The 9,346-nt window shown below is 68.0% G+C and overlaps 4 protein-coding genes across 4 annotated transcripts; 3 read left to right on the forward strand and 1 right to left on the reverse strand.

Annotated features, from left to right (window-relative positions):
• The first annotated feature begins 439 nt into the window (after nt 1–439).
• RHOBADRAFT_38825 (uncharacterized protein) lies at nt 440–3,278 on the forward strand. The gene is made up of 10 exons (XM_018413566.1): nt 440–504; nt 901–954; nt 1,023–1,122; nt 1,198–1,328; nt 1,429–1,758; nt 1,876–1,886; nt 1,965–2,172; nt 2,249–2,352; nt 2,512–2,671; nt 2,848–3,278. The coding sequence occupies exons 1-10, from the start codon at nt 449–451 to the stop codon at nt 3,266–3,268; spliced, it is 1,575 nt and encodes a 524-aa protein (XP_018268759.1). The 5' UTR covers nt 440–448; the 3' UTR covers nt 3,269–3,278.
• Nucleotides 3,279–3,905: 627 nt separating this feature from the next.
• RHOBADRAFT_55410 (uncharacterized protein) lies at nt 3,906–5,175 on the forward strand. The gene is made up of 6 exons (XM_018417831.1): nt 3,906–4,150; nt 4,212–4,382; nt 4,474–4,481; nt 4,550–4,662; nt 4,727–4,808; nt 4,904–5,175. The coding sequence occupies exons 1-6, from the start codon at nt 3,942–3,944 to the stop codon at nt 5,014–5,016; spliced, it is 696 nt and encodes a 231-aa protein (XP_018268760.1). The 5' UTR covers nt 3,906–3,941; the 3' UTR covers nt 5,017–5,175.
• Nucleotides 5,176–5,435: 260 nt separating this feature from the next.
• On the forward strand, nt 5,436–7,589 carry RHOBADRAFT_55411 (uncharacterized protein; the record flags this gene model as incomplete). Its single annotated transcript, XM_018417832.1, has 6 exons — nt 5,436–5,486; nt 5,578–5,641; nt 5,748–5,820; nt 5,891–5,981; nt 6,048–7,376; nt 7,448–7,589. 6 exons carry the CDS (start codon nt 5,436–5,438, stop codon nt 7,481–7,483), a joined length of 1,644 nt encoding a protein of 547 aa, XP_018268761.1. The 3' UTR covers nt 7,484–7,589.
• Nucleotides 7,590–7,611: 22 nt separating this feature from the next.
• On the reverse strand, nt 7,612–9,076 carry RHOBADRAFT_38826 (uncharacterized protein). Its single transcript, XM_018413567.1, has 6 exons — nt 9,054–9,076; nt 8,871–8,965; nt 8,646–8,794; nt 8,404–8,533; nt 7,997–8,284; nt 7,612–7,874 (listed from the first exon to the last, which is right to left on the reverse strand). Exons 2-6 carry the CDS (start codon nt 8,946–8,948, stop codon nt 7,731–7,733), a joined length of 789 nt encoding a protein of 262 aa, XP_018268762.1. The 5' UTR covers nt 8,949–8,965; nt 9,054–9,076; the 3' UTR covers nt 7,612–7,730.
• Between the last annotated feature and the right edge of the window lie 270 nt (nt 9,077–9,346).

A 9,346-nucleotide genomic window follows, 5' to 3' on the forward strand; every position in this document is an offset into this window, starting at 1 on the left:
GACTCAGCACCCGCCGCACAGCCGCCCCGAGCGTCGACAGCCCGTCCGCCCGCCCGATCCTCCCTCGTTCCGCCGCGGATCCCTCCACCTCGTCCTCGCTCCTGCCACAGCACCGGGCCCGCCTGCAGAGCAGCACTCGCTACAAGCCTCACTCGCCCTCGACCGCTAGCACCCACCAGCCATGGTCAACATCACGTGCGTTGCCGTCTCGCCTCGCCCCTTTCCTCCAACTCGCGAGCCATCGCCTATCCCTCGCCCACCGGGCTCTATCGTCGAGCGCCGCGCCCAGATCAGAGCCCGCGATGCACCTCGCCGACGAGTCCTGTACTGACTCGTGCCCCTTGGTGCCCTCCCTCGCGCCAACAGCTATGGCGGCCTCCTCGCCTCGGCAGCTCAAGTCGACCCCACGGCGGGCGAGACGTACGGCATCGCGCCAGGCGGCACCGACATGATCGTCACCTACGGCTCTGACGGCCAGGTCGCAGCGTACAACCCGGGCGACATGTGCGTCCTCTCGTCCTCTCGCTCTCCTTTCCTCGCCGGCCGCGGGACGCGGGTCAGAGGGTGATCGGGACCTGGATCTCGGTCAAAGGGTCGCACTCGCGAGCGTCTCGTCGAGCGACCCTGTGCTGGGCGTCGGACGGTGCGGCGCATCGTGGAGAACGGCGAGCGGCGGGCAGCGTCGCGCAGGGCGAGGGCAGTCGCGCTCGTCGAAGTCTCCTCCAGGCGGCTATCGCCTGGCCCTCAGCGCCGTCAGACCTCGTGTGCGCTCTCACGGAGCCACGACACCGATCGAGACCTGAGGTGGAACGACGACGAGCCCCGATGCGGGCGAGCAGGAGCGCCCCGTCGTCGTCCCCGAGGCCGTTCACTGACCCTCGGCCTTCTCCCCGTCCACAGCGCGTGGATCCTCACCTGTACGGCATTGGTGTGGCTCATGATTCCCGGCGTCGGGTGCGTCCTCCTCCCTCTCATCGACCCGGCCGCCGTCGACCTCCTGACGCCGGCCCTCCCTCGCGCAGGTACCTCTACTCGGGCCTCGTGCGGCGAAAGAACGCTCTCACGGTCCTGTTCCTCACGATGCTCGCTATGGCCATCATCTCGTTCCAGTGGTTCTTCTGGGTGCGTCCTGCTCGTCCCTGTTTCGCGCTCGTCGTCGCCGTTCGACCCCGACTGACTCTCTGCCTCGTCGCGCAGGGCTACTCGCTCGCCTTCTCGCCGACAGGAGGACCTTTCCTCGGCGACATGCACCACTTTGTCCTGCGCCACGTCCTCGAGACGCCCGTCCCGCAGGCCAACAACAAGGTGCCCCAGGTCGTCTACATGATGTGCGTCGCGCCTGATCTCTCTCTTCGGCTGCGTGATGCCCTCGTCACGCTGTCGACGTCGCAACACCAGGCGCAGCTGACACCGTTCCTCGTCTTACAGCTACCAGAACATGTTCGCCGCCCTCGTCCCGGCCGTCCTGATCGGCGCCGCCGCCGAGCGAGGCCGCATCCTCCCCGCCTGCATCTTCTTCTTCTGCTGGTCGACCCTCGTCTACTGCCCTGTCGTCCACTGGATCTGGGCGCCCGAGGGGTGGGCTTTCAAGCTCGGCGTCCTCGACTACGCCGGCGGTGGGCCGATCGAGATCTGCTCGGGCGTGACGGGCCTCGTCTACTCGATCTTCCTCGGCAAGCGCCGAGGCTTCGGCACCCACATCCTCAGCTTCAAGCCGCACAACACGACGTTCGTCATCCAGGGAACCATCTTCCTCTGGTGCGTCTCGAGCTCTCTTTCTCTCTCTCTCCTTCGCCCTGGGGGTTGGCGCCCTCTCGCGCCCTCGGTTTCGCCGGCCTCTAGACCGTTGCAGCTCACACTCCTCGTCGCGCGCAGGGTCGGATGGTGTACGCCTCAATTCCTCGCCGCCGTCGTCGTCGCGCCCTCAACTCGGACCCCTTGCTGACCTCGCTCCCCTCCCGCAGGCGGCTTCAACGGCGGCTCGACTTTCGCCGCCAACGTCAAGGCGGCCGTCGCCATCACCAACACGAACCTGTCGGCCGGCTTTGGCGGCCTCGCGTGGATGCTCATGGACTACCGCCTCGAGCGCAAGTGGTCGGCCGTCGGGTACTGCACGGGCGCCATCTGCGGCCTCGTCGCCATCACGCCTGCCGCAGGCTACGTCGGCTACGGGTGCGTCGACTCTTTTCTCAAGCCTCTCTCTGTCGCGGTCGGGCCGTACTGACCGAGCCACTCCTCGCAATCGCAGCCCGTCCATTTTCATCGGCGTTGTCAGCGCCGCCATCTCCAACTTGCTCACGACGCTCAAGGGCTTCTTCGCCTTTGACGACGCCATGGACATTTACGCTTGCCGTGCGTCCAACTCTCTCTTATCTCTCGTGCTCGCCTATCGTCGGCGAGCGGCGCTGACTCGTTCCCTCGTCGCCTCCTCTCTTTCTCCTCCTTCCCTCGTCGCCCTGCCTCGCCATCACCGTCCTGCCCGTCTACTCGCCCTCGTCCTCGCGCCTGCAGACGGCGTCGCCGGTATCGTCGGCCTCGTCTTCACCGGCGTGTTCGCCCAGGCCGAGATTGCCGCCCTCGACGGCTACACGGTCATCCCTGGCGGCTGGCTCGACGGCAACTACATCGTCGTCGGCTACCAGTTTGCCTACATCTGCGCCGTGTGGGGCTGGTACGTCCCTCTTTCTCCCTCGTCCGCCCCCTTTGAGCGGCGAGGGCGACCAAGGAGGGCAAGCTCGAGCGCAGGCCCACCTCTTGCCCTCGCCCTCGCTCTCGTCCCCTCGCCTGCCCCAGACCTACTCGAGCACGAGGACGGCGTCCTGATTCCTTCTCGTCGCCCCCTCGCAGGACTTTCGTCATGTCGTACATCCTCATGACCCTCATCAACCTCATCCCGGGCTGCAAGTTCCGCGTCGACGAGGAGGGCGAGATCATCGGCGTCGACGATGTCGAGATGGGCGAGTGGTCGTACGACTTTATCCAGCTCCGCCGCGAGGTCGACAGCACGCACGGCTTCCTCCCCGCCGACCCCGAGCACGGCCACGCACCGCCGCACCCGTTCAACAACTCGCGCGTCAAGCCGGCGTCGATCAACTCGAGCGAGGACCGCATCCGCAAGGAGGCCGAGATCCGCGGCAACGGCGGGCAGGAGCTGCACTTCACGGGCGAGGACGTGTCGGGCCCGAGCGACGCGCCGCCGGCCAACTCGCGCGAGAAGAGCATGGCGGCCGGCATGAACGGCTCGGACGAGGTCAAGAAGGAGCAGTGAGGCGCCGTTCGCCCGGCTCGAGCACCCTTGTCGTTTTGCTCCCTCGCCCACCACCCTCTCATCGCGACCGAGCGCCAGACGCCGCGTCGCCCTTTTGCGTACCCCCATCCATCGTGCTTGTAGTACTACGCCTACCGGCACTCTTTCTCTTCCTCTTCTGCCTACGAGTCTGCGAGAGCGTCGTCGAGCCGACCGAGAGTTGACTTCTCCGCGTTGACCTCGCGCCGCGGCCTCGCGCTCGAGCCCCTCTCTTCGTCTCGTGAGAAGGTCGGCTCTCTTCGCAGTGCGCCCGAAAGCTTGCAAGGGCGGCGCCGCGCCGTGCAGCAACGTCGACGAGCCGTCGGTCCGATTCAGGAGCTTTCGAGGCAACACGATCGACGACGCGCCGAACCTCGAGCTCCCTCGTTCGGCGAGGTCAGGTGCGCGCCGGTGCCCTTTGGCAGTCGTGTGCTCCAGTCATTCTTGCCTGCTCGTCGCTGCTCGCGATTGCCCTCCTCGCCGCGAGCGCGCTCTCGCTTGCCCTCCTCCTCCTTCGCACTCGACCTTGCGCCACACGCGCACGCGCCGCGTTCAGTGCCCGGCAGCTCGCTCTACGACCGCGACCTCAGACGTCTACGGTCTCCTGACCAGCTCGAGCGCTCTCAGCACCGCCTCGCGCACACCTCCAGCCGCCATGCAGCCCGCTCGAGAGGGCCTCGCTCTCTCGCTCTCGCGCCTCCTCGCCGACAAGATGGCGCGCAATAGCTTCGCGCCGAGCGTCCAGGACTCGTCAGCCTCGGTCGCTCAGCAGCGGTACGACGAGCCGGCGAGGCCGGCGTGGCTTGTCCAACGCTGCCCGACAGCGACCATGGCGCAGCTCGACGCCGACGGCGGGTGCTTCTGGTGCGTCTCGCTCTCTTTCCCTCTCCAGAGTCTCGACCTTGACGAGTACTCGTCGTTGCAGCGGCAAACTTGACCAAGGCGCTTCGCTGTGCGACGGCAACGGCCTGAACGACCGCCGAGCCGTCTGCATCGAGGACCTGCGCGACGACGACGAGCGAGACGCCGCCATCCTCGAGCGACTGGTCGAGGAGGGGTACAAGGTGGACGACTGGCCCGCCGCACGAGAGGGCGAGTCCGGAGAGAGAAGTTGGAAGAGGCGGGCAACTTGCGGCTTGGGTGCGTCGACTCTTCCTCCCTCTCTCCCTTCCCATACGTCGACACAGCGGCGATGGTCGACGGCACGACGGCTCGACGCTCTGCCAAGACTGAGCTTCTAGCTTACACGTGCATCCCCTGCAGAATTCCGCGAGGGGTTCGAGCGCGAGGTGCCGCCTTGTCCGGTCGGCTACGCTCGCGTCGGCGGCGACGACGGCGCATTGCCCGTCTGCCAGCACACGCGCTCTCCATACTCTGTGCGTCCTTGCTCTCGACGTCGCGGCGGAGCTCGAGCCTTTCCTGACGCTGCTCGCAACGCAGTGCGGCCGCGAGCAGAGGAACTGCTTCTCTCGACCGGGCATTCTGCAGGCCCAGTGCACCGACGACGGCGAGTGTGAGATATGTGCGTCCCCTGCCCTCTTCTCTCGAGAGGTGCGAGAGGCCTGGCACGTCGACTGACGCCGTCGTCGACGACGACGTCCCTCTCGCCGCTCGCAGTGGTCTGCAAGGAGGGCTGGCGGTTCCACTTTGACGCTTCGGGCGCAGCCGGCGGGTCGAGTGCGTCGTCTTGCGTGCCGGGCAAGCCGCTGTTCTACTCGCCGGCGACGTGAGCGGAGCAGTCGAGCGTCCGAGCACGCGCAGTGTCGAGCTGACGGGCTCGAGCGCACCTCTTTCCGTCGCGTCGTCTCCTTTCTCGGCGTCTCGCCGTCAGTGCTGGAGCCGTAGCTGCGGTTCTCCGATACATAGAGTCGTGCACGAGGCTTGCTCGGAGAGAGTTGCGCAAGCTGGAGTCGAGAGCCTCGCGGCGTCGGAAGTCGAACGTCGAAAGCGAGTTTTTCGAGGGGTTGGCTCGGCTCACGAGCTCTATCATTCTGTCAGGAGTGCAGCCACAGTCGCACTTTGAGAGCTCAGAGAGCGGCGGTTGCCTCGCTCGCGCGGCGGTGGTCGCTCGCTCGCCGCGACGAAGCAGTCGGCTCTGTACTCGACTCTGTCGCTCGCCTGCGCCCTCCAGAAGCGCACCAGGGGCAAGATGGCAGCCCAATTCATCGGCCAGGTCATCTCTCTCGTGTCCAAGAGCGACGTGCGTCCCGCTCTCGCCCTCATCGACCTCGCCCCCTCCTCCTCCCCCGCTCTCCCACGCCTGCTCACCTCGCCTGTCCCGCCCCAACCAGATCCGGTACCAGGGTGTGCTCCACTCGATCGACCCGCTCCAGGCCACCGTCTCGCTCGAAAAGGGTCAGCTCTCGCGTTCCTCTTGGTCGCCTCGCCGTCGCCCCGAGTCTGGGCCGAGGGCGGGGCTCACGCAAGCACGCGGGAAACTGACTCTACCCTCTGTCCACAGTCCGCTCTCTCGGCACCGAGGGCCGCAAGGGCAACCCGGCGGAGGAGGTTCCCCCGAGCGACACGAGCTACGAGTGCGTCCAGCGCTCCTCTCTCTCTCTCCTCTCCTGGTTGCAGAGCTGACACCTTGACCGTCGTGCACAGCTTCATCGTCTTCCGCGCCTCGGACGTCAAGGACCTGCAGATCGAGGGCCCGGCTCCCGAGGCTGCGCCGAGCGACCCGGCCATCGTCGGCGTGCGTCCCTCTTTCTCTGCCGCCTTCCTACCCAGCGCCCACGCTCACTCTCGCACAAACACACAGACTGCCGCTCCTGCCTCGAGCGCGCCCGCCGCCGCATCTGCCGCCTCGCCTGTCCAGTCGGCTGCCGCCTCGCCGCCCAAGCCCGCCGCTCCCGCCGTCCAGCAGCAGCAGCAGGGCCCCCAGTCGCCCTACGCTCCCGGTCCTCCCCAGATCCCCGGCGGCCCGCACTCGCCGTTCGCCCCGTACCCTCCTCCCTTCCCCGGCGCCCCCTTTGGCGCCCACCCGAACCCGTTCGGCCAGCCCGGACCCGGCTTCAACGGCGGCTTCGGCGGCGCGCCGTACCCGCCGTTCGGCGCGCCGGGTCCCTTCGGCGCTCCTGGGCCGTTCAGCCCGCCGCCGCACGGCTTCCCTGGCGGGCCCGGCTTCCCGCCCGGCCCTCCTCCGCCTCAGCAGCCACAGCAGGCCCAGCAGGGCCCGCAAGGCGCCAAGAGCCCCGCCGTCGCACCCGCTCAAGCGCCTGCGACCGCGCAGAACCCGCCCGTGGCACCCGCCACGCCCAACGAGACGCGCCCCGAGACCAATGGCTCGGCCTCGCAGCCAGCTCCTTCGGCCGCCGCCTCGCCCAAGAAGCAGCCGGCCGACATCGAGCAGCTCGCCAAGGACATGTCGCGCGCCAACCTCGGCCAGCCGCAGCAGCCCCAGCAGCAGCAGCAGCAGCAGGCGCACGGCCAGGGTCGTCGCGGCGGCCGTCGCGAGGACGGCGTCGGCGCGAGCGTCTTCTCGTCGGGCTCCGCGGGCGGCCACCACCAGCAGCAGCAGGGCGGCCCGCAGCGTCCTCGTCAGCTACAGCCGTACGGCAACGACCGCGGCAGCGGCGCCGGCCAGTCGTCGGGCGCGATCGGCAACCACGGCGGCAGGCCCGCCGCCGCCGCCCCGGTCCCGGTCCCCGACGCCGAGTTCGACTTTGCCAAGGCCAACGCGTCGTTCCAGAAGCCGTCGGCGCTCCCCGACGCGCCTGCCCCGGCTCCCGCCGCCGCCGCCGCCGCCGACGACGAGCAGGACGACTTTGTCGTCCCGCCGCCCGTCCACGACGAGGCCTACTACAACCCGCAGACGTCCTTCTTCGACTCGATCTCGAGCGACTCGAAGACGCGCACCGACCCGGCGCAGCAGAGCGCCATGGGCAGGTACGGCGGCATGGGCGGAGGAGGCTACGGCGGCGGGAGGTACGACCGCGCAAAGGAGCGCGAGCGCAACATGGACACGTTCGGTGAGTCGGGAGCGCAGCTCGGGCGCGGCGGCTTCAGGCGTGGCGGTGGCGGCGGTGGTGGCGGCGGCGGTGGACGTGGCCCGAGGAGGCAGGGCGGCGGCGAGGGTCGCGGTTTGAGGGTGCGTCTCTCTCTCTCGTCCTCCGGCGTGTGGGACTTTTTGAGCCGTCACTGACTCTTCTCTATACATAGCGCTCGCAGCAGTCGCAGCAGCAGCCGCAGCAGTGAACGATACCCCTTCCCTCTCCCTCCCTCGCTCCCCTCTACGCTTTCGTCGGAACAATGTCCTCTCCCTCTCTTAGCACGCAAAAAGCTGTCACGGTCTCGCTCTCGCCTCTCTCTCGTGTATGCGAGCCTGGGAGGGCAGCAAGTCCATTGCTGCCGAGAGACGAAAAAGAGTACAAAACCCGCCCTCGCGCACCCGCCGACCTCTCCCCTCCCTCGAGTCGGGCCCCGCCCTCGACGACGACGACATTCAGCCCCTCCTGGCGGCCTGCTGCGCCATCTGCATCTTCTGCTTGAACCCGCGCATCTTGGCGCCGCTGCCCTGGCCGGGCAGGGTCGTGCTCTGGCCCGTGACGCGCGAGCCGGGCGCGACAGCGTACGTCGCCGTGAGGGCCTGCGGGGTGGTGGACGACGAGAGCGTCAATGACTGGATCGTATCGAGAAAAAGACGCAGGAGAGGGGAGGAGAGGTCGAAGAGGAAGGGGAGGGGGAGAGAGAGAACGGGCTCGTGCGCACCTGCGGGATCCTCGCGTGCCTCGTCGCCTGCGCCGCGTCCTCGGCCCCACCCTGGCCCCTGCCCGCCGCCTTTGCCGCCTCGTGGCTGCTCGCGCCGTACCGCGCGCGGCCCTGGGCCAAGTCGCGGTCGACGAACGCCTTGGAGCGGCGCAGGATGGGCCGCATCCACTCGCCGACGAGCTGGGTCGCGAGGCGCGCGACGGCCGGGTCGACGCGCTTGCACTTGGTGTAGAAGTAGATGACCTTGCCGAGCTCGGACGACTTGAGGGCCGACGTCTCGATCGTGAACTGTGTCGGCGAGACGAGGAGGGTCAGGTCGGCGGTCCTCGAGGCGCAGACGGGCGAGGGCGACGGCACAGAGGCGGGCAAGAGAGAGGAGAGAGGGAGAGAGAGAGACGGCGACGCACAGTGCGCAGGAGCGACATGAGCGGGCGCTGGATGTTGAGCGCCGGGAGCGACTTGTCGGGCAGAGGCTCGAGCCAGCGCTTGACCGCCTCGAGCATGCCGCTTTCGGCGATCGTCTCGTGAAGGACCGTCCTGTAGGTGCGGGCGACGGGGCGAAGAGGGGGAGGAGAGGGAGAGACAGGCGTTAATTCGTCAAGTCGCGAAAAGTCCGAAACCGCGACGGGAGGGAAAGAGGGCGACGCACTTCTGCATGACGTCGACGACCTTGGGCAGTAGGCGGAGCTTGTTGAGGGCAGGCCGGCCGAGGTTGTTCTCGTCGACGTCCTCGTCTGCCGCTCGCAGCATCTCGCTGCGCAAAGTGGCGACCGCCTCGTCGTTCATGAGGTCGAGGTCCTGCGCACGAGGTGGACCAGCCCATCAGTCGGCGCTCGATGGAGAAGAGAGGATAGGGGAGAGGGCGAGGGCGCACCTCCTCGTCCTGCTGCTTGCGCTTCTTGGTGCGGCCCGTCCCCGCCGGCTTCTTGGCCGCGGCGGTGATCTTGGCCATGAGCTCCTTGCGGCGACCTGTGTGCCAAGGGTCCGCGGTGGAACTCAGTGAATGTTGCGCGGGGGGGGGCAACATGGCGTCGAGATGCGGCGGCAGGGGACGCACGAGCTTCAGGGTCGAGGTGCGCGTCCTCGTCCTCCTCGGGGTCGGGCACCTTCTCCTTGCGCTTCGACTTGGGCTTCTTCCTCCGTCTGCGCGCGCATGTCGAGGCCGAGTCAGTGTGAGTCGCACTGGGCGCAGAGAGGGGAGAGTGTGAGAGAGGGCGACGCACGGAGCAGCAGCGGCATCGTCGTCGACCTCGTCCTGGGAGCGCTTCTTCTTGCCGATCTTGGGCAGGCGCTTGACGGCGTCCTCGCGGTACTCGTCTTGGGCATCGTCGTCGTCGTCGTCGTCGCTGG

Source organism: Rhodotorula graminis (assembly GCF_001329695.1).
Source record: "Rhodotorula graminis WP1 unplaced genomic scaffold RHOBAscaffold_13, whole genome shotgun sequence".
In the NCBI taxonomy this organism is placed as follows: domain Eukaryota; kingdom Fungi; phylum Basidiomycota; class Microbotryomycetes; order Sporidiobolales; family Sporidiobolaceae; genus Rhodotorula; species Rhodotorula graminis.